At 44.9% G+C, this 20427-nt stretch overlaps 3 protein-coding genes across 4 annotated transcripts; 2 read left to right on the top strand and 1 right to left on the bottom strand.

Moving 5' to 3' along the window:
• Positions 1-1420: 1420 nt before the first annotated feature.
• Positions 1421-6171, bottom strand: bbs12 (Bardet-Biedl syndrome 12). 2 transcript variants are annotated; one of them, XM_086222278.1, is made up of 2 exons: positions 5942-6171; positions 1421-3754 (listed from the first exon to the last, which is right to left on the bottom strand). In XM_086222278.1, exon 2 carries the CDS (start codon positions 3740-3742, stop codon positions 1943-1945), a length of 1800 nt encoding a protein of 599 aa, XP_086078404.1. In that variant the 5' UTR covers positions 3743-3754; positions 5942-6171; the 3' UTR covers positions 1421-1942. The 2 variants fall into 2 exon arrangements, with proteins under 2 accessions (XP_086078404.1, XP_086078403.1); XM_086222277.1 differs by lacking the exon at positions 5942-6171 and adding an exon at positions 4777-5843.
• On the top strand, positions 5016-7723 carry cetn4 (centrin 4). The gene is made up of 5 exons (XM_086222281.1): positions 5016-5359; positions 5548-5703; positions 5804-5932; positions 6761-6898; positions 7465-7723. The coding sequence occupies exons 1-5, from the start codon at positions 5357-5359 to the stop codon at positions 7552-7554; spliced, it is 516 nt and encodes a 171-aa protein (XP_086078407.1). The 5' UTR covers positions 5016-5356; the 3' UTR covers positions 7555-7723.
• An 8818-nt stretch (positions 7724-16541) lies between these two features.
• Positions 16542-19649, top strand: LOC147251499 (interleukin-21-like). The gene is made up of 6 exons (XM_086222742.1): positions 16542-16676; positions 16762-16803; positions 18899-19012; positions 19103-19141; positions 19244-19324; positions 19431-19649. The coding sequence occupies exons 1-6, from the start codon at positions 16542-16544 to the stop codon at positions 19455-19457; spliced, it is 438 nt and encodes a 145-aa protein (XP_086078868.1). The 3' UTR covers positions 19458-19649.
• The last annotated feature ends 778 nt before the right edge of the window (positions 19650-20427 follow it).

Genomic DNA, 20427 nt, shown 5'->3' with positions numbered 1-20427 from the left:
CTTATGATTTCCTTCTCGACATGGCGTCACATGATGTCATCCGCCGCCAGGCTGACTGATGGCTGAGTCAATCTTGTTCTGGCTTTCGTTACTAGTCGTTGAAATGAAAGTCTTTACTGAAATATCCCGTTGACCGCGGAGGCTTCATCGACATGATTCATGAGCGGAGGGGCAATCCAAAAACATCCCGCCTCTGACCTCTGAACTTCCTCGCTCTATTCTAACAAAAATGACAATTGCATTGTTTATAAGGCTGTAAATCTTTGGTTTTTAGGTTTCAGCAACTTGAAAAGTGCGGTTTAAATTAACTTCTTTTTCAACTCTTTAGTGTTTTTTTTGGAGGGGGGGGGGGTCAAAATACTGGCATTTTACCACTAAAAGCAGTTTTACTACATAAGAGAGAGAGATACTTCTTAGATATGCGAGTGTCTCCTAATACTCCATGTCAGGGTCAGACACCACACTCGTTTATTTGGCTTGTTTAGGAGTTGGAGAATGAAGCTCAGTAGCTTAGAGACGAGTGTTGACGGTCAATATTACCAATATATCTGTGAATGATCATGTTTGATCGGAAATATGACTAAAATATAAGATTCTTGGACTCAGACAGGAGCTAAAAACAGAAAGGTCTGGAGGCGTCGATGGCAAAGGAGCCGAGTGCGACAGGTTCGCCAAGTACTAAAGACATTTTAAGTGTACCAAAACTAGATTAAAATACTTCCCGGCACAACAGAATTCCTGCCATGCTCCACGAGAGGGAATTTAATTGTGGTTTTGGAGAAGAAGTTTTTGTTTTCTCTGGCTGAACTGAGCACAAAGACGAGGTGTCCAGAGTCGAGTCAGCTGAGTCAGTAAAACAAATAAATACTGGTTTATAACTGTCTGTTGGGGTAAAGCTTCCGGCCAATAAAAAGACAAATCATAAAACCAAATTATGTGTACCACTCATGTCATTTGTTCGTATTTGTACCTTAATTTTGTTAAGAGGACACTTGACATGGGAAAATTTGTGGATTTCATTTTATTCCTTGTCAGAATAAAGGCCAACTCCATTTTCTTCCACTTTAGTTTAAAGCCACTTTTGCACTCAACTGTATCCATATAATAAATACGTTTCTAAAAATAAAACCACATTTCTTCTCTTTCTGTTTTTATTTCACACCTTTTCTGGCAATGCACATTTTTTTTTGTACGTTATTTTGTTTTCACTTATTTAGGAAATTTAAATTTTTCATTGATTTATTTGCTTTGGCCTTGTAAACACGTTTTCTATGTTAATAAAGCTCTCTGACGTTGAAAACTAAAGTTTCTGCTCATCAGCCTCTGACAGAAGCTGCACACGTCGCTTGATCGTTTGTCTCCCCCTTGTGGTAGATGATGAAAACACAAGAACGATTTTTTACAAATACAGTCTGCGGACTTTTTATTGATTACATGAATATAACAGGAGATGCTGAACTCGGCTCAAACCTCCTCACAACGACTGAGCTTCGTCATCAACAACAGCATGAAGACATGAATCCCACTGGTCGTACCACATTTATTATTATTGTTATCATTATTATTATTATTATCATTGTTATTATTAACACCATACACACACATTTTTACCTGTAACCTTCAGTGACTTCACCGCAGCTTTGGAGGAAAAATCTGGTTCTACACATGAAGAAAGAAACCCTTGTCGACATTCACCAACATAATCCCAAGTTACGTGGTTTCATACGTCTCAACTGAACCACATTTACTCTCTAGAATATTCTGAGTGTGTGAAGCAACTTTCGGTGGTTTTCCCCCCCAAAAAGTTCTGGATTCCGTTTTTTTTTTTTTTAAACACTTTCCCAGGTCTGGTAGCTGCCATTTTCAAAATCCCCTAACTTCACTTTATAAACCCTGACATGTCATCTAAATAAACACTGCTGGGACCTCCGAAGTCTCGGTGTCATAACAGCATGAGACCTGCAGGGGCTCCGTCACCGCTCCGGTCCACACGTGTAATGACCTCTGCGTCCGTCTGCAAGAGCAGGAACACCAGATCCAAGGCCTTCCTCCACGCCTCCTGCTTCACACTGACATTATCATAGACTCTTGGAACCTCCTCCTGGACCAGTGGGGACAAGTCGGAGGAGAAGCCTCCCTGTGTGTCACAGTCCCGCAGTCGTTGGCTCACCAAAGTCCAGGCTGTGACTCTGGAAATCCCTCCAGCGTTCGCCATCACAGCCGATATGTAATCTACAAAACTGTCGGCCATTCGCTGCAGCACCAGCGCTCTGTAGGGGGTCTCCTGCCTGTCACGCTCAACCTGACGCTCTGCTCGCTTTCGCAGGTGATGAACGCAACTCATCTCTGTCTCTCCAGCACCGGGAAGCAGGGCTCGGTCTTGAAGGGCCAGGTGGACGCGATAAGCACACGCCCAAAACTGATCCTCCAGCGCCTGCAGCTTCCCGTGTACAAGGCTGGTGATGACCGCCGTGACCAGTGAGGAGCTCCCACTGGTGGAAATGTTCACAGCTGTCACAGACGTCCTCAGGTCCCTCAACACGGCCACCTTCACTCCAGCGCCGACGCAGTGCTTACTCAGCTGAGTGGCGTACGTCACCGGAACCGCTCCCGTGGTGTTTGAGAATTCCTTTAGAACGTTCACTTTGCCCACCAGAAGAATGTGACGTCTGCAGCAGCGCTGGAGGAGCGCGTCACTGACAAGCCCGCTGACCAGGACAAGGTTCACTTCTAGGTCCAGCAGGAGCGACTCCACCTTCACCAGCCACTCTTCCTCTTTGCTTAAACGTGACAGAGCGGGCTGATCACACACATGCTGTCCACCCATGAGCCCGTTGAAGCCAAGGTGGCGATAGGTGGAGGACAAATCACCATGAATCAGAGCGACGTTCAAGTGCCGCTCTTTTAAGTGACGTGCAACGAAAGCTTGTTCCGCGTGTAAAAGAACAACGCAGCCCGGAGAAACGTGAGCGTGTTCCTCAGGTAAACCAGGCAGCACACATGTCACCACTTTAGTAACATCAAAGGCGGGACATTGGCGATCTTGTTGACTCATTCTGGACTGAAGACGACTGGCTTCCACTACTAAATCCATCGCTCTGACACAACCGTGGCTCAGCCCCTCTGCGACGTGTGCGATGTCAGGACGCGGAGCCTGGCGTACTGTGGGGCCGCCACAAAAATGTCGGCTTAGTTTTGTCTTCCTGTGTTCGCTGGTGTTGAGAGTCTTGTGAGTAACTTTTGTTGCCGCTTGCCCGTTGGATGTTGCCTGCGAAGCCTCTACAGGTCCTACACCTGGAGGAGCTGGAGCGAAGCCCTTAGACGAGCCCACGCCGACTCCTCCAGTCGACACGCTGCATTTCCTGCACACAGCCAAGCACACGTCCATGCCCTCAGTCATAGCTGAGACGATGTGTGGCACTGGGACTCCGTTCCGAAGGCACTCCAGAGCAACACGGCTCCAAGCTCCCGCCAGGAACAGCAGGCATCCCGACCCGGTATGATAGACCCTCTGGTGTGCTTGAACGGTCTCGTGCACCAGCTGTCCCACTGCGCAGGTCTGCTCCAGGCTGTCCAAGACGCGGACACATGAGCCCACGAGGGCCGACTCCTCGCTCTCCTCATCTTGGACGAACTTAAACTTTTTATTAGGCCCCAAAGAGGAATGTGCGATTCCTGCCAGGGCCGAGAGCTTCTGCAGTCCTACGTGCTGCTGCTGGTTTCTGATTGTACTTCCCAGCATTATGCGATCAACCTGTGTCGTGAAAGAGGACGGTTTGAGTTGTAGGTTTGTTTTCTTTAGCAAAGTCAAAGCCTAGAAATCTACTTTTACACAGAAAAGTGCTGTTGTGTGGTTCATGTCATAAGTTCACCACAGTCACATCCTGTACTTTTCAATTTAATCTATTTATTCTCCTGCTGTTTTTACTACCAGGGAAGTGCTGAGCAAGTGGTTGCGGCGACACCGAGTCATAATACTTGTATTTTCTTAAATAACGGTTACCCGTGGCAAAGTATATTAAAGTTCTAAAATATATTCAATGTACTCTGCTCCTTTATTTTTTTTACATGTTCTTTTTAAAAACAAAGTAAATAAGCAACAGTAATAAACCCAAAGATTCTTAATTTTACGCCTAAATTTAAAAAATTACAAAAAACTGCAGAAAATCAAGATTTTTAAGTCTGAAAGTGGCAAATATTTGACATTTTAGCATGAAGAGAGAGAAATGAGAGGAAAAGCAAAAGTCTGATGTGGTGGCAGAATAATATAAACACGGTGTGGGCAAATGTCGCTTATTATTCTAAACGTGGTGTCAGTCTGATGCACAAAACTGGGTTGCTAGAAAGTCTTCGCTCATCTGCTGTTTCTCGGTCATGACAGTGTGAATGCTGAATCATGTCGATGAAGCCAAATTGGAAATGTCCAAGTTATTTTACTTGTACAACGTTAAGTACACACTTTGCTGGAAATATTTATTCTCTTTGCTATGCGACTTTCGCTGGAAGTTGTGAGTTCTTCCATCAACTACAATCAACCGCACCGGCCACTGAGTCACATTTTAGCTACAATAAATCATCGAGCACCGATAGTAATCCATCTGCATCCACATACATGAAGGGGCTTGCAAGCTAAGCTACATGCTAATTCTGTTATTAAGAAAAATGAAACTACATGGCGAAGTTGAGCCGTCTACACCCTGCCACAAGAGAACCAAAGCACAAGACCCTGCGAAAATCAGATGAACTGGAGTTACCCGGAAAATAATAATACGATACCTTCCCTCAGACGTTTCCATCTGCTCCCGTTGCCCAACGCGGCTTGTTCACCACTGCGCACGCGTGGTTTCCCTAGTTGCTGGGAGACGAGGAAGGAGCTCAACAGTTGGCGGACACGAGTGAGTCCCGCCCATCTCTTTTTGCGATTGGCTGAAATCTGTGCGTTTTCTCACTATTGGGATTCCTATTGGCTACTGAAATGGAGGGGGAAAGCAGCCGTTTGTTGACATCTTAAGACTCTGCAGGGACTAAGGGGAGGTGGACGATCGTTTACTCGGGCTCACTGACTCATTAGAATCTGTTCACTAAAAATATTCGTCCTCCGATTCCTTCAGTGCGCGGCCAGTGAAACGGATTGTAAGCTCAATAGAGACGAAGGAGGCCGAAATTCCAGGCTTTGATTCTGATATGTTGAGGGAGTATCACTTTAATGACAGTTCAAACGAACGGCGACGTGAACGAATCGATTCCTGGCGTTCACCCAAAAAGATTCGTTCTTTTGAGCTATTGGTTGTGTCACAGCAAACACTATTACTACTGTTACTACTGAAGTTTCCGCGTGGAGGAATCGTTGAATGAAATGGTAAACTTTAATTTAAAAAAAGATAAATGTCTCACATCGCTTCATATTTCATGTAGTTGAAAGGCAAATGTATTTGGCGGTAGTTTTATAGCGTGTTTATGGTCTACGAGCAGCTTCGCGGTAGCTGTGGCTAGCTAGCATGACAACTAACTGCTCCGTATCCAAGTTGGTCCGTTTGTCTCCCACAGTCGTCAGGTTACCGAAAACCAACTCCCTCGACCAGCCAGAGGAAGAAAGCGACTCCCAAATTCGAACTGACCGCCGAGCAAAAGCAAGAAATCAAGGAGGCGTTTGACCTCTTCGATGCAGATGGCACTGGCACCATAGACGTGAAAGAACTGAAGGTGAGTTGTTATCTAATAACTGAATGCACCTTCCAGTGCCCGATGTCCGTGTGTATGCCCACGATCCAGCACTCAGCTGCGGCGTGTGTCTGCGCCACAGGTCGCAATGCGAGCTCTCGGGTTTGAGCCAAAGAAAGAAGAAATCAAGAAGATGATAGCGGAGCACGACAAAGAATCTTCTGGAACAATCGACTTAAATGACTTCCTCAGCATGATGACGCTGAAGATGGTGAGTTACCTGTCAGAAAGTTGCGATGCCGGGTCGAAACACTGAAACCGTGTGGGAGCCACACAAGAGGGCCACAAGCAAGCAGGCACTGTGTTAAAACGACGAAGGTCTCTTGGATCCTGATTTCTCTTTGTTAGATGTTAATGATCTGTTATATTGCAGGTATGTTTTTCCAGTGCAGGCAGTATAAACTGAATGTAGCCGTCCAGCGTGTGCCCAACTACAACATCACGTCCTGCTCACAGCCTCCTGCTTGATCTCCTCATGAAACATCGGTTTACAATAAAGTTTGGTTTTTTTTGTGATTCCCTCACATAAAAAAGTGAGGCCAAAGGAGGGGGATGGGGCACTTTTACCTAAAAAAGAAAACTGAGTTTTTTTAAAAATGATTTTTAAATTTTATAGATTCCATCTGGTGAGTCATGGGAGTCTGAAAATATTGCATCTCACTTTAGACATCCGAGCTTAAACCAGCTTGAAGATGCAATACTTGCTCTTCATTAAGACGTACGAAAACCACATAAAAACATATCGATCATAAAAATAAAGCGGTTTCTGCAGCATCTGTGTGGTCCTGTTCAAAGCGATACTTGTGGTTTATTTATTTATACACGTTGACCTCGTGATTTATTTTGCCACTCTGCCAGAAACATTTCATCAAAATCATTTACAGAGAAAAACAGTGCTTGATATTTAGACGGTGTTTATTTTCATCTGAAAAGATTTTTCACAGCAGGTACAACAAGAGCTCAGTAACCTTGAAATATTCTCTCTAGTCTGAAAAAGGTGTGAGGCATCAGTCTGTGTGTGTTTCTTCGCTCCTGGCAGAGTGAAAAAGACTCCAAAGAAGAAATCCTGAAGGCGTTTCGGCTGTTCGACGACGACGGCACAGGAAAAATCTCCTTCAAAAATCTCAAGAGAGTTGCGGAGGAGCTGGGCGAAAACCTCACTGATGAGGAGCTCCAGGTGATGATCTACTTAATCTGTTTGGGTGGGCCTCCCCCAGATTACCCAAATTAATTTAGTATGGTTTTTCTTTTTTTTCCCTTCTGTCTGAAAGCACTGAACATGTAGCAATAATATCACCCGCATGGTCCAGTTGCTGCTGTTAGAGGCGGGGCCACAGATTGTGTGATGTCATGAAACCCTCCTCACAATCTGGGACCTTAATCTCAGTCCTCGCTGTGCCAGATCTTTGATCATCTTTGACTGCTTTGATGTCACTACTTACAGAAGCACATCATCAAAGCTGCCATGTCCAATGCCACATTTACGACGACACCAAATTGGGAACTTCCCAGTTGAAATTTTTTTGGACTTTTGTGGTGAACTGACGCGAGCTGATTTCGTTTAGGGAACAAACCAACAACAGGTGCCACCTTCCTGTTTTTTCGGCATGAAAGTTACGGCGGCGTTGCTGAAACACGTTTGTAGGCACTGAGGTTTTTCCAAGTCGATCACAATCTCCTAGAATCCCATCCTGACCAGCAACTCAGCCGTCACCCTTTGCTCTTCTTTCTGTCCTTCCTCAGGAGATGATCGACGAGGCGGACCAGGATGGAGACGGCGAGGTCAGCGAACAGGAGTTCTTGAGGATAATGAAGAAAACGAACCTTTACTGAGCTCGTGTTCGCCATCTCCTCGTGACCTTTAGATGTTGACTCCGTCATCAACCATTTGTACCGCCGCTTTTTAGAAGTGTGTAAATAAATATTTGAACGTTCTGTATCTTTGCACAGATTTTTCTAACAATGCAAGAAAAATAAATATATTTCATGGTAATGGGTTTGTCTGGCGTGACTCGCATCCTCACTGTTGACGGGGAGGGAGCCCACCAGGTTTTCAGCCTGACCTCAGTGAGTTGTCCTGCTTTAGTCTGATGGTTTTCCTCCGTCTGCTCGCCGTCTGCCCTGCAGGGCGCGTTGTGCAGAAATGATCAGGCGCTGACGGGAGCAGACAGTGAAAGTCGTGACTCAGTACACGTCGGCTAACCTGCTACTGCAGACTGGAGTCATGAGAGTGAACCGATATGAGAAACTCAGTACAAGTCACTCTCACTTCTTGCTGAGCCGAGTCGTCGTCTGTGAGGTGCAGCCTGACGCTGTTTGTCTTCTGATCGTCGTAGAGGAAAGACGATGCCCCTGCTGATTATTTGTGATGTACTGCAGAAGCCTAGTTTCGGCCCATAGCTTCTTAAAATAAACAGGATATTCCAGTGACGTGTTTTTCCGAGCTGTTAGTCGACTGTCTGATGGCAAAAAAAAATATAACCTGTTCGAGACAGTTGGAAAATATGAAATGTTTTGTCCCCGATGCAGAATTGATAAAAAAAAGAAGAAAAAAAGACAGTAAAAACCTCCAGGTAACAAATAAGGTACTTATTTTTTAACAAACATGCAATTGTGGAAAAAAAAACAAAGCAGCAGAAATCTCAGAATTTGAAAAAAAGGAAGTTTGAAAAATATAAAGCCAGACAAGTACAGAAAGGAGAAGGTGAAGAAACGTGCGTCACAATTACCTGAATATGAGCGTATGAGGCTGGTCTGAGATCAGTGGAGGGGAGTCTGAATGCAGATGCGGCGGCGTTTAAAAGTCGTACCCAAGCTGGTTCATTTTGACCCCTAAAACGTCTTTAAGACGAAGATACACACAGAAGTGTGACGACGACTGAACACGTGATTCCCCCTGATAAAATACGACAGCAGGAAATAAATTTCATGCAGGAATTCCTTGTGTTTATTCTGCTGTGAAGCTGAAATCTGGAATTGAGACACACAAGCTAAGTCAGGAGGGCGGTATTTTCTGATGACTTGAATCCACAACCCTCCTCCCTGAGGTTCAAAGTGCCGCCCTCGTCAGGTGAGAGCTGAGAAGTCCGGCTAAGGACCGATAAAACCGAGCCGCTCTCCCAACAGTCTTCACTGTGTTCCAAGTGCCACGGTCAGCGGCAGCGGCCGCTCTTCTAGGTATCGACAAACATTTTCTTGGCCAAAGGTACAAAGAGACTTTAGAGGCGCAGCATTGAATCACTGCACCCGTTCAGGAAAGTAGTTCCGGCTCTGTGTCAGATCCGAAACTTTACATGTCATGATAAATGGTGAAGTTCTACTCCACCTGAGTTGCATCGATGCAGGCAGAGACTGTTTTGGAGAGACGTGTGTTGGATACCTCCTGATAGAGGTGTGCTAACACTTCCCATGTCCTGCCACTCATTATGCTAAGCTAACTAGCAGTGAGCTGCTCCCCAAGGGCCTCAGCTTCTTGGTGCAGCCCAGAGGAGAGACTCCCTCTTCCTGTCTGACTGTGGGCAGGATGGACTATCAGTGTTCCCTCAACATGGTTCTCCTCCGGGTTGGTTGTGGTGCAGGTTTGTGTGAGTAGCAGCGGTTCTGCCCTGCAGAACGTGTTTTTTTTTGTTCCCCCCTCCACGTTGTGTAGATCGTTTACTGGGATTCAACGGCTGCTCAGTTTTATCAAAACCTTAAATGTTTACTTGAGAGACGAGCTCTTGGGTCGACTCATGACTTCACCATAGAAAGGAGAGCGTAGGCGTTGTTCTCGCAGTTGATGTTTTAGAGAAAAAAAACAAAAAACTTTCCAATTGGATGTTTTTGTCGAACGTTTTGGCCTTTTATCGCCTCACAGCCCCTCAGCCCAGTGTTATTCCCCTGCTGCTGTGGTTGAACGGCGCTCGCACCACGCCGTCTACTCTGCACTCCCACTGCTCCGCTGCTGCGTCTCTCTTCCCATAAAACAGTAGCTACATTTCCAAAACAACAAGTCATCTCGCCGCTGGTGAAAGATGAACGATTATTAACCCTTAAAGGTCAAGGATGTGTCACATCATGTCGACAACCTGTTTCCTGAAGCCCCCTTTGAGTAAGACAAACTGAAGACACACAATATTCATCATCGCGTCTGGGAGAAGCAGGGTGACTGCAACAGTGGTACGTCTGCTTCTAACTTCAAAGACATTTATGAAATTGTTAATAATGACAATGACGACAATGACTTGATGGATTGTTGGACCATAACGGACAGCTGCTTAGTTGCATCCATAAATAGTTTTACTGGTTTACTGTGTGAGGCGGTGATTCTCAAGCTCAATGTTTTATTATCTGAAGTGTTGGATGTGCTCCATCTTAGTAGTTTTTTTATGTTGTATTCTATCAAGTTTTTTCCATCCTCTGCAACCATGATGTCAAAAGCCACCATGAGTTGAGCTGCGGGCGTCACGTTTTGGTCTGAAGATTTACAATCTATGTCTTTTGCAGTGTAGAAGCTTGCTTTGTTTTTCTTTTTCTCAATGGATGACATTAATAAGCAGAGAGAGGCAGAGCTTCGCATCTGCTCGAGGAACTGTGGTGTTTAACTCTTCATTTCCTCCATGAAGTCCACTACAGCGTCCCTCCAGGGCTCTGGCTTTCCGGTGGTCTGGATCTTTACCTCCGGCAGCTGGCCAGTCAGAGCAGATCCCCTAGAAAGGGTCTTCTCTCCAGCTGCAGGTTTGACTCTCCTGTGTTCGTACTGTTGAAGCTTTCTTTTTGGGCTACTCCTTCATTTTTAAGTCTGGTGACAATGGCGACAGTTGAAGGTGGTTCTGACAGAGTGAACGTATAGAAATAAGGGTTGCATTCCAGTTGAGAGCAAGACACCGCGCACCCCCCCCCCCCCCCCCAATTGGGTCTTCTTGTTTGTTAACATTTGAATGACTCATGACTACAATTGGACTGTCAGAGACCTGCTACAGTGCAGAACCTCAGAGGGAGTTTAGGTGACTTCCTGAGTCATTCTGAGCGCGGCGAGGAGACGCAGCTCACATTTGTTGTCGTGATCTCGCATTCGGATGAGAAATTAAACGTTTTCTGACGAGGCTTTGGCACCCTTGAATGACACCCACTCTTTTCTGGTGTTCTGATCGCTGTGAATGACAGAAATCTGACAAAAGAACAGACAAGATCTCCTCTTCAGCTCCAAGCAGCAGCTGCAGCGCGTTGCACCAGCAACACTCCCATCCTGCTAAAGGGGGTGAATTCACAATTACAGGTCCTTAAACCCACGTAAGACGGCAGCGAGGAATTATTCTGGTGTATTAATGCACTATCATTCCTGATCTGGCACCGGTGTCGAGGACCAGGCCTTCCCCCGCCCCCGACCTCTGTACTGTTCCTTTACATTTACGGTAATATCTGGCACCCTCGCTTTCCTCCATCACCTTCACTTGTCTTTATTACGTCTCTACGGAAGGTTGTGAAAGGATTTAACTAGCAGTTATTGCAAAAAAAAAAAAAAAAAAAAAATTTAATTTCAAAATGGTCGTATGCTATACACGCAAACGTTCAACCTCACACCTCTGACGTGCCAACCGGTTCACGATGGAGAGAGACCGCAGCGTAGGAACTCAGGCTACCACATGTGGGAAGAGGAAGTACAAGACATCATGAGGGTGGCGTAAACAAGTGTGCACGATAGCGCAACAGTTTTAACAAATTCATCTGAGAAATGTACAGCTCCCATGTGACGAAGAGAGTCGCTGAGACGGAACCCACACACACAACAAGAAAACATCGCATTGCAACCTCGAAGTTGAACAAAACAAACCTGTATTTGGCACAAACAGTGAATTAATAAACACAATTGTGACATCATCGCAGCTCATCGGTGAAAATGTTGAGTCAACACACAAACTTCATGAATGACAGCGGAAGCTGGGTGAAATACAAACTGCCTCGACAGACCGGACTCAGAAGGATTCCTTCAACAGATCTGGGATCCTTGATGCCAACGACGTCGACGAACGAGAGAGGAGACGAGGAACCGGAGCTGTAGCTCCCACACGGCGCTCCCAACCTCTACACTCTCCTCTGGAGAATTATTACAGAAAACGTCGAGGGCCCGGGTGCTTGTTCCTGCTACTCGATGTGGTTGTGCCGATGAACGCGTGATCTATCCCGTGACGGTGAACGCTCCAGGTCGGTTCTGCATCGCGTCGAACAAAAAGCAGGGTTTTGGCGTTGCACTGTGACATCTGGAGTGGATGTTAAATCAGTTTGGTTGCAGGTTTTCAGAGATCAAATGTATTTTTCTCATCCTTGAAAATTCCTCACGGTGATCTCCCGTACAGGAAATTAGCCTCCGGCTAAATCTGGTGCAGCCATCTTTGTTCCACGCCGTCCAATTTCAAAGTAAACAGCTTGGGAACATTTTTCATGGCTTCTGGACCGTTTATAATTTGCATGAAAGACATAAGTTCTTCACCGCAATGACAAAATAAGAAAAAAAAGAAAATTTACTGTAACATTCCAAATTTTCCTTCACATTCGTGATCAGGCTCTTGCTTTGAGGCAGCGTTCTGTCTCTGCCGCCGGACAGGGAAAAAAAACAGGAAATCCTTGTTTCAAACAACTTTAATCTTTTTTTCCCTAGAAATCTCAGAAATGAACCTGGTTCATGAAATGTTTCACACACAAGATTTGTTCTCGCAGGCCGTAGCACTTTAGGTCGAGTCATTTTCTCTCTCGTGTCACTGAATTAACATTCAATAAAACATCTAATCGGACCTTGTTTCCTGTCTGTAAGAAGAAACTGCGCGAGGACGCGTGAATCTGAGGCCTGTGGTCGAGGTGGCATTGCAGGCACGAGAAGACCAGGATACAGAACACACGACTCAATGGTCGTGCTCAGAGAACAAATCGCTCGTTCACTTCTACATGAGAGAACTCCAAGGTCGGGCAGTATTCCTTCTCACTCTGAAACGAATCCTGGGGACGCACTCGCACCAACAGACTTGCAGGAGGAAAAGTTAACGGTGGGGCAAAAACACAGAATTTGGAATTTCTTTTTTTTCCTTAAACCCAGTTTACATGCGCTGAGACCGTTCACATGAAACTCCTCACTCACCTACTGACCTCTAGCTGCCAGTTTTCTCCTCACTTCCTATCAGAAACGAAGCACTGTGTTTAACACTCTGGCTGACCACAAAAAGCAACTCTCGCTGAGTGACACATCTTCAGCCGTAACCGAGAGCCTTAGTCACCGCCATAGAACGTGCTTGGGTCACAAAAATCAGGTGGAAAATAAGAAGCAGCTCTCAAACGCTGATGAGTCGTGCGTGACGATTTCCTTTCTCCAGAGGACCGTTCACGTTGTTTTTTCAGGCCAAATATAGCCGACATTCTGCTCTCTGTTCATGTTTCCACTGGGCAGGAAGCTGCCGTTGTCTACAGGCCTGGTAGCACGTAAATATTAACGTTGCTGGAAAATCTCTGACTTCTGCATGACATGAGCTTTTTAATTCTTTATTCCAGTTGAATGTTAATGTATTTAAATCCAGATGTTCAGCTCTTCTGGAAAGGTGGACATGGGGGGGGGGGGTTTGAATGATCAACAGGCTTCAATGAAAACAAGCAGCGACGGAAGGTCCGGGCGAAATATTGTTCTTCGTAGCTTACAAATGTTTCTAGAACAATGGATGTATAATTCATAATTCTGGGCTTCGCACACCTTTTTTTCCAAGTCAGCTCAAGCACTTTTTCAAGCATTTTCAAGCCCTCCTGCACGCGGAGCTGACAAACTCTTTGAAAAGTTTTTGAGGTTCCTGCATGCATTTTTTTATGGTGTTCCTCAAGGTGTCCTCATGGTATTTTAAGGAATTGCTGACCGTTCTAAAGTGGCTGAATGTGCTTGGTTTCGCGCTTCATCTGTGTAACAAATGACATCAATCCAAAATTTGCTTTCACAAATTCCAGTGTTGTTTACTCTGGACTTCCAAAGTATGAGGACGCTGAACAAAATGCAGGTCTACTGGAGGTTAGGATGAGAAACACGAGACAACAGGACACAGCTTCATCTTCAGGGTCGGCCCCAGGTTTCACATGACGTGCGCCACGTGTAGGATGTCCTATCTACCCCTGAAGACCCCCACCCCCACCTTTGATCTGCAGTAATGTTGGGTGAGGAGGTGCCCCTTGGTGCAGATATTGGAGGAACACACTTCAGAAGCTGTCCCCTTTGTTTCTGTGATGCACGTCCTAGGCGGGATTCCTGATAACACGAGAGTTTGATCTGATCACCGCTCAGACCAGTCGAAGCCCCCACCCACCTTTTCCCTGACGCTGACACACAGAGAACACACAAGAGGGGTTTTCTCTTTGTTTCGCTCTCACTTCCTCCCCTCGAGGCCTGATTGTTTCATCTGTGGTGCAAACGTTCTCCCCGCGCGAGCGACTGCTCTGTGCGCGAGCTGATGTACATGGACACACTGACTAGTGAGATCGGTCCTGGATTTCCAAAGTGTGTAACACCACTGTGCACCAGAGTAGACGTCTGTCATCAAGAAATACCCAGCGATGCTCCACAGATGTTTCCATTTGCCCCATTAACACCTTCCCCTTCTATTTACTACTCACGAATTATTTTTTTTATACTTTTTTGAGTTTTTCCCAGTTTGAAAAGTATCCAAGTCCGCATCTGCAGCCATCAGTTAAGTTAATGGTTTGATGTTTTTACGTGCGCCACTTTCTTTCTTTCCACAAATAATAATAATGATAATAATAATGATAATAATAATGATAATAATAATGATAATAAAAAAAGATTTTACAATCTGTATCAAGCTTCATGTCTGTCAGGTTCCAGCCCACGCTTCCTCAACCAAACACACAAATGTGGTGCCGAGCACCTCTAACTTGGAGTGATTGATTGTTGAAGCTCTGTAGTCTGTAACTATAGCTCAAAAACAGATGTGGAGCAAAACGTCTACAAAAAACAAACAAACAAAACCTCGTCCAACATGGTGGAAGTACGGATGAGGAGCGCTCTGATTTAGCGGGAGGAGGAGATTATTTTGGGCCTGCAAAAAATAAATTACAAATCATACAGAAATCGATGGATGCCTGCTGCTCCTGTAACTCTCTCTCTCTCTCTCTCCCTCCACACACACACACACACACACACATATATATTCTCATACTACTCATTTATATGTTACTACTATATCATTACTATACATTACAGGAGAAGCAAGTGCTTTGTATCTGAAGTAACAAGAGAGGCGCCCGCTTCGCCTGTGAGACGCCACTGAAACAGCAACGCGCTGGGCTTCCAAAGGCAACGACTGGAGGCTGTCCTGATGGGTTTGAGTGAGATCCCGACCAAAACACACCCATGAACACCTTGGGATCTAATGAACACCTCTTTCCACGAGCACCATGGTTGACACCCTGATTATGCGCCCTCTTAGTACCAAAATGAAGCTGAACACGCCCAGAATGCACGGCGCACACACAACGCCATCCGCCATCCACCTGGCACAATACAGTGCTAAAATAGGGCCCTAAATCTCAAAGGCCTTTTTCAGGCTGCCAGCCCAGATCAGAGTTCTGGCAGGTCGAGTCTAGACAGTTGAGACAGTTAAAAACAAACAAAACAATCACAAAGAAGAAACCAGAGTTTTGAAAATCTGATTCCAACCGGACGCGCCTCTGTGTGGACGCCCGTCCAGTTCCTCCGTGGATCCTTGCTGCCAGGTCACAACAAACCTGATCTCCTCCTTGCAGAAATAAGCGACCTGACCTTCAACCTCAGATGAATATTTCTGAATTTTATTCAAAACTCAGCAGTCATTTCTGTACGCAGACGTACCAAGTGTTTCTCCGCAGTCGTGTTCCAAACGCGTACAAATACAAACTTTAATCTCATGTTTACAGAAAAGTGCCACTCGTGACTCTGGAGACATTAACCACTCTTAAATAAACAAGGAATTCCTGTCAGTCTCTTTGAGGACAAAGACTCTGTGTGGAAACTTGTAACGTCGCACTGAAACGTTCATCAACGGTCACTGAGTTTTTTTCACTGCTAGTTTGCTTCTTTACTAAGCTACGGTAAAAATGTACAAAATCATAATGATTAAAAAGAAAAAAAAACCAGCAACAAATGTGCGTTTCATCGAGGAGTCACTGAAGACCCAACATGGGACAACAGAAGAGGAATTCTTTGCAAGCGTCCCAAAAGGACGATGTTTCGGACAAACTGTGCCAAGAGAACAGCACCGCTGAGCAACGGCGGTGCCTTTACAGTGGCAACTGAAATCCCTTCATCTGTTGAAAAGCGCTGATGGTCTGTGACCCAGAAACACGCGAGGCTGGTTTGTAATTAATCCCTACAAACAAGTTTCCTGTTGTTGCAGCATCTTTTGTGTGGGTAGCCATGATGCTGTGAATACATTTAGGTTGTCAATACCACACAAGCCGAGACAACCTACGACAGGGTATCGCTGCAGCTCCACTGATTCAGAGTGAAAATGGGAAGTGTCATCTCCTTGTAGTTTCCTGTCGGGTGCAGCCTTACATTCACACACACTTGCATGTATAGAGTTCGTGCACGCGCGGCATGACGCCACCTTCGACACACGTAGCGGTGACTGCCAGTGGAAAAGGAAGTTTTAATTACTCACATAACACTAGGTGCAGTTTTCCTACTCTGACCAAGTGATTTTCCTGTGTCCTCAGGGATGAATATAAAAAGGTAAACGGCACCAATCGTCTCCACTTCCACTTTATCTTCTGAAAAGCATCTTTTGGTGATCTGGTGACTGCTACTGACTGAGAATATGAAGCTGCTTCTTCTGTGCCTTCTTGCAGCCTGCTGCTCTCCTCTGGCCAGAACAGCGACTCAGGGGACGTTGGAGGAGAGGAAATTAAAAGAAATCTTGATGCAGCTGAACGACGTGAAAGAGATCCTGCAGGTAGGTTCATCTGCTCACAAACTCACTTTTCACCATTTTGTAAACTGGCAGCTGTGACAACCCAACACAACCTTGTGTCTTGCAGCACAGCGAGCAGATGGTAAATACCCCTCCACAGAATACTGAGGTAAGTAAAGTGAACCGACTCCAAATCATCTTGTTCGTGGGGTCACAGCCACATTTAATAGTTGCGGTTACTTAGTCACTGTTGTTACTCTCCCACTTACTGTAGTCACTAATTGTCATGTCTCGGCTACTGGAGGAGTGCGCATGATGTGTGAAGTCCAAAAAGTGTGCAGGGTGACGAGACGTAAACACTGAAAACTACAGGCACGAGGGAGCATTTTAGTTGATTAACTGCAATAAACCTAAAATCAGAAACACATCGGCTGTGCATTCCAAACAGTCGTTATCAGACTAGAATAAAGGTCTAAGTCAAACCTGACTGGCTGTGGCTTAATGAAACTAAACTTGAAAGAAAAAAAACAAAACAAAACTTTGTAATTAATGAGTCTGTAGGAAAAAAAATTAAATATAAAATTCTCTTATTAAGTGTTTTATACGCAGGAAATCAAATGTACACTAAAAATAGAAAAAAAATAATTACAATACCAATGCCCCCCAGCCCCCATTTGAGGACCAAATTATTTCAGTAAATAATTAACAGAAAAACAATTTTCTTAATATTAGAAAAACCTACAGGACATCATAAGAACTAAAGAATATCACCCCAAGTGTGAGTTTCACTCTCTTTTACTACCTTACAACTATGAAACCCACTTATCAGCCACCTCTGGATTTACATTTCGAGAAGCCTTTAATGATGTTTCTACTTTTACTCCCTTATTGGGTGCTAAGTGTTTCTTTGTTGTTTTAGATGACAAAGTTTCTTCTGTTACTTTTGCCTTTGTTCTGCAGCCTCGTGCAGCATTCTGTATCTTGGGTTTTAAGAAGCGCTCTGGAAGTTCAGCCTATCCTGACTACTTTAGCCGTAAAAACCTTCAGATCACATCGGGGGTGCTTGACTTGAAATTGCAACTAAAGGCAACAACATTAATTGTAAGCCCAGACGAGCCTTCTTTCTCGTCAGGCGTGTGACTCAACCTGAGAGTTTGCTGAGTGAAATTTTTATTTGGTCACAGCTTCCGCTGCAAGTGAAATGTGATGAGTAATCAGGCAGCTAGCAGATGAAAGCATCACACTTCCTCACGCCACCTCACTCACTTGCAGAGCTTCTCTGGTGGGCTAGAAAACATTTGACTGGATGTTGTGTTGAAGAGGTGTAAAAGCTTATTGAGTGAAGGACTCCTGCACGGATACGAGGCGTCCTTCTAACAAAACAAAGCACCGAGAATCAAAACCATTCAGCCGAGCTCATCGTGAGAAGCATGACCGGGAAGTTCAACAGGTTAAAAGTCGGTGGAGTTTCTGGCTCGTTTCATTCGCATCTTGAACACAATTCGGCCAGCAGACATCCAGCCGATCGAGACGCGGGCCTTGCCAATCCGCCTCATAGACTCTCTCTACAGAAACAGACTTGGAAAACACCTGCCTTATGACTGACTTTTACATTTCTGAAAAAAAAAATATTTTAGCAAAACCTAATCAAAGCAATTTGGGGAAAAGAAATGCATCTCAGAAATTGTGGAAACTTTCTTGGTTGAGTTTCAGTTTGTGTAAGTCTTCTGATTGGAAAATCAACCGAAGCGATGCTGTGACTGAACAGAATAGAAAGTTTCACCGGCAATGTTTTGATGTTCGTGTTTGAATAGAAAGTATATCAGTTCTACAAAAAAAAAATACAAAATTGAAACACTACGCCTCGAGGGGAAACCTCCACCGGGTTATCGTGCTGATAAACTAAGACTGAAGATCTCAACCAAATGAGTAATTTTTTTAAAAAAGGAAAAAAAAGAAGTTATAGTTGAGCTCTGTGAAACAGATTTACCTCCAGGTTTTGTCCCTCACCACAGTTTTAATTCTCATTTTGCAAACAGAAGTACTAAGCATCAGAACAGCCTGAGAGTCGGACTGATTTCAGATAATTATCCGTTAAAGACATGAGGAACCGGTCCCTACATACTGACTGGTGCGAAGCTCAACTCCACATTCTGCACTCTTCTATCCGTCAATAAGAGAAGCATCAAAGTGCTCTCTCAAGAATTGTCTGCAGGTACTAGTTTACTCACAAGCATTCGTTTTCTTTTTTAATGTCCTGACAGGATGGCTGCTGTCTCTCAGCCCTGCGGTGCTTTCGGGCAAACCTGCAGGTGAACTTCAACGTCACAGAAAGGAACCAGGGAAAACTTTACAAAAGCCTCAAGCATCCAATTACTGTAAGTAAACAGGTCAGAGGTTTGGCACCCAAGGTGTCTGAAAACAGCACTGTGCATTTCCATAACCTCATTTCCTTTGATCCGTTTCAGGAGAGAGGTCTGGACTTTTGCAGATCAGGAAACGGAGAGGTAAGAAAAAAACATTCCATCACACGTTTTCACACCTTTGCTTCCCATTTGGTTTCAAATGCAAGTCAGTAAATTGATGGCGGGTTTCCCTGTTGGTTCTAGTCCACCTGCAAAACCTGCGAGTCCCATCCAAAGGCAACCGCTAAGGAGTTTTTCAACAGACTGGAGTCTCTTATCCAAAAGGTGCGTGCAATCTATATGATCTGATCACACCGGACACTGGCGGACAACAACACGCTGGCTCTGACACCATGACTGCTGTGACAACCTGCGTTTTGAATCCCTTTAGGCCATAACCAGACTGAGCATGAACTGAGGAGGAGTCCAGCTGTGACGACCACTGAATGTAGTGACACTACGCTGAAAATATCATCAAGATATATTATGACCTTCAAAGTATTTAACTTATTTAATATTTATTTTGACGGTGGCAGTGAGCCCACTTAAGCTAAGAGCAACATTATTCTCAGGAAAGCTGCTTTGCTGCCACCTAGTGGGCTGTTGTGTTTTCAGATGCTGTGGGAGTTAATTTATCTGTTGTATGTCTAAATTAACACAAATTATTTAATGATATTTATACAATGTGATGTGTTCCAGTACTGGATTACTTTCAATGTAACATTAAAAAAGATAAATAAATCAATTGTGACTTACAGGTCCTGGTGTGGTTTGGTTTTAGTGGTTGAATGTTACACTCGATTCATTTCTGACTGAGACAAACAGGCGAGACACACAAGAGTGTCCCAGCGTGATCACGTACGCTAGGAGTCAACTGCAGAGACTGCTACTTACAAAATGTGCCGAGGGAGCAACTGAAACAGACCACTGCTGATGTTTAGGCAAAGAAAAATGCTTCTAGATGAGAGACTGAGAAAGTCTCCAGAATGACCAGAGGCAAAAGACTGACGGAACAAGACCCACAGGGAAGAACAGCTGCTGAGACACCACTGTTGAGGCCTGCAAACATCCAGAAACCAGGGGGGACAAACACTGGACTGTTGACAAGTGGAAGAAGGTACTCTGGCCAGTCCAGTCCAAGTTTGAACTCTTCGGTCAGCATCATTGCGTTCATCCCCGCAGAAAAGCTGGAGAACTTTGTGAAGCCAGATGCACTGAACCCACAGTGAAACACAGTGGAGATTCCGGCTCCATTTGAGGAAACGGCGTGAGAAAATTAGTGAAAATCAACGAACAAGAAGGTCCATCGCAACATCTTAGTACATCGTCTGGACCCTGATGGTCACAGGCTCATAGAGCAACCAGACAATGACCCCAAGCAGACTTCA

Source organism: Aulostomus chinensis, chromosome 13, assembly GCF_037954235.1.
Source record: "Aulostomus chinensis isolate RoL2024-O1b breed Wild chromosome 13, RoL_Achi_v1.0, whole genome shotgun sequence".
Lineage (NCBI taxonomy): Eukaryota > Metazoa > Chordata > Actinopteri > Syngnathiformes > Aulostomidae > Aulostomus > Aulostomus chinensis.
Note: the sequence above shows the minus strand (reverse complement) of the source record. Positions and strands in the feature narration are given on the sequence as shown.

What these genes read in the sequence shown, in the direction of transcription:
- cetn4 (XM_086222281.1), top strand. An exon ending in TAGACGTGAAAGAACTGAAG is followed by an intron (nt 5,704 to 5,803) that starts GTGAGTTGTTAT and finishes TCTGCGCCACAG; the next exon opens with GTCGCAATGCGAGCTCTCGG. An exon ending in GCATGATGACGCTGAAGATG is followed by an intron (nt 5,933 to 6,760) that starts GTGAGTTACCTG and finishes CGCTCCTGGCAG; the next exon opens with AGTGAAAAAGACTCCAAAGA.
- bbs12 (XM_086222278.1), bottom strand. Translation starts at nt 3,742, where the DNA reads ATGCTGGGAAGTACAATCAGAAACCAGCAGCAGCACGTAGGACTGCAG.
- LOC147251499 (XM_086222742.1), top strand. Translation starts at nt 16,542, where the DNA reads ATGAAGCTGCTTCTTCTGTGCCTTCTTGCAGCCTGCTGCTCTCCTCTG. An exon ending in GCCTCAAGCATCCAATTACT is followed by an intron (nt 19,013 to 19,102) that starts GTAAGTAAACAG and finishes GATCCGTTTCAG; the next exon opens with GAGAGAGGTCTGGACTTTTG. An exon ending in TGGAGTCTCTTATCCAAAAG is followed by an intron (nt 19,325 to 19,430) that starts GTGCGTGCAATC and finishes GAATCCCTTTAG; the next exon opens with GCCATAACCAGACTGAGCAT.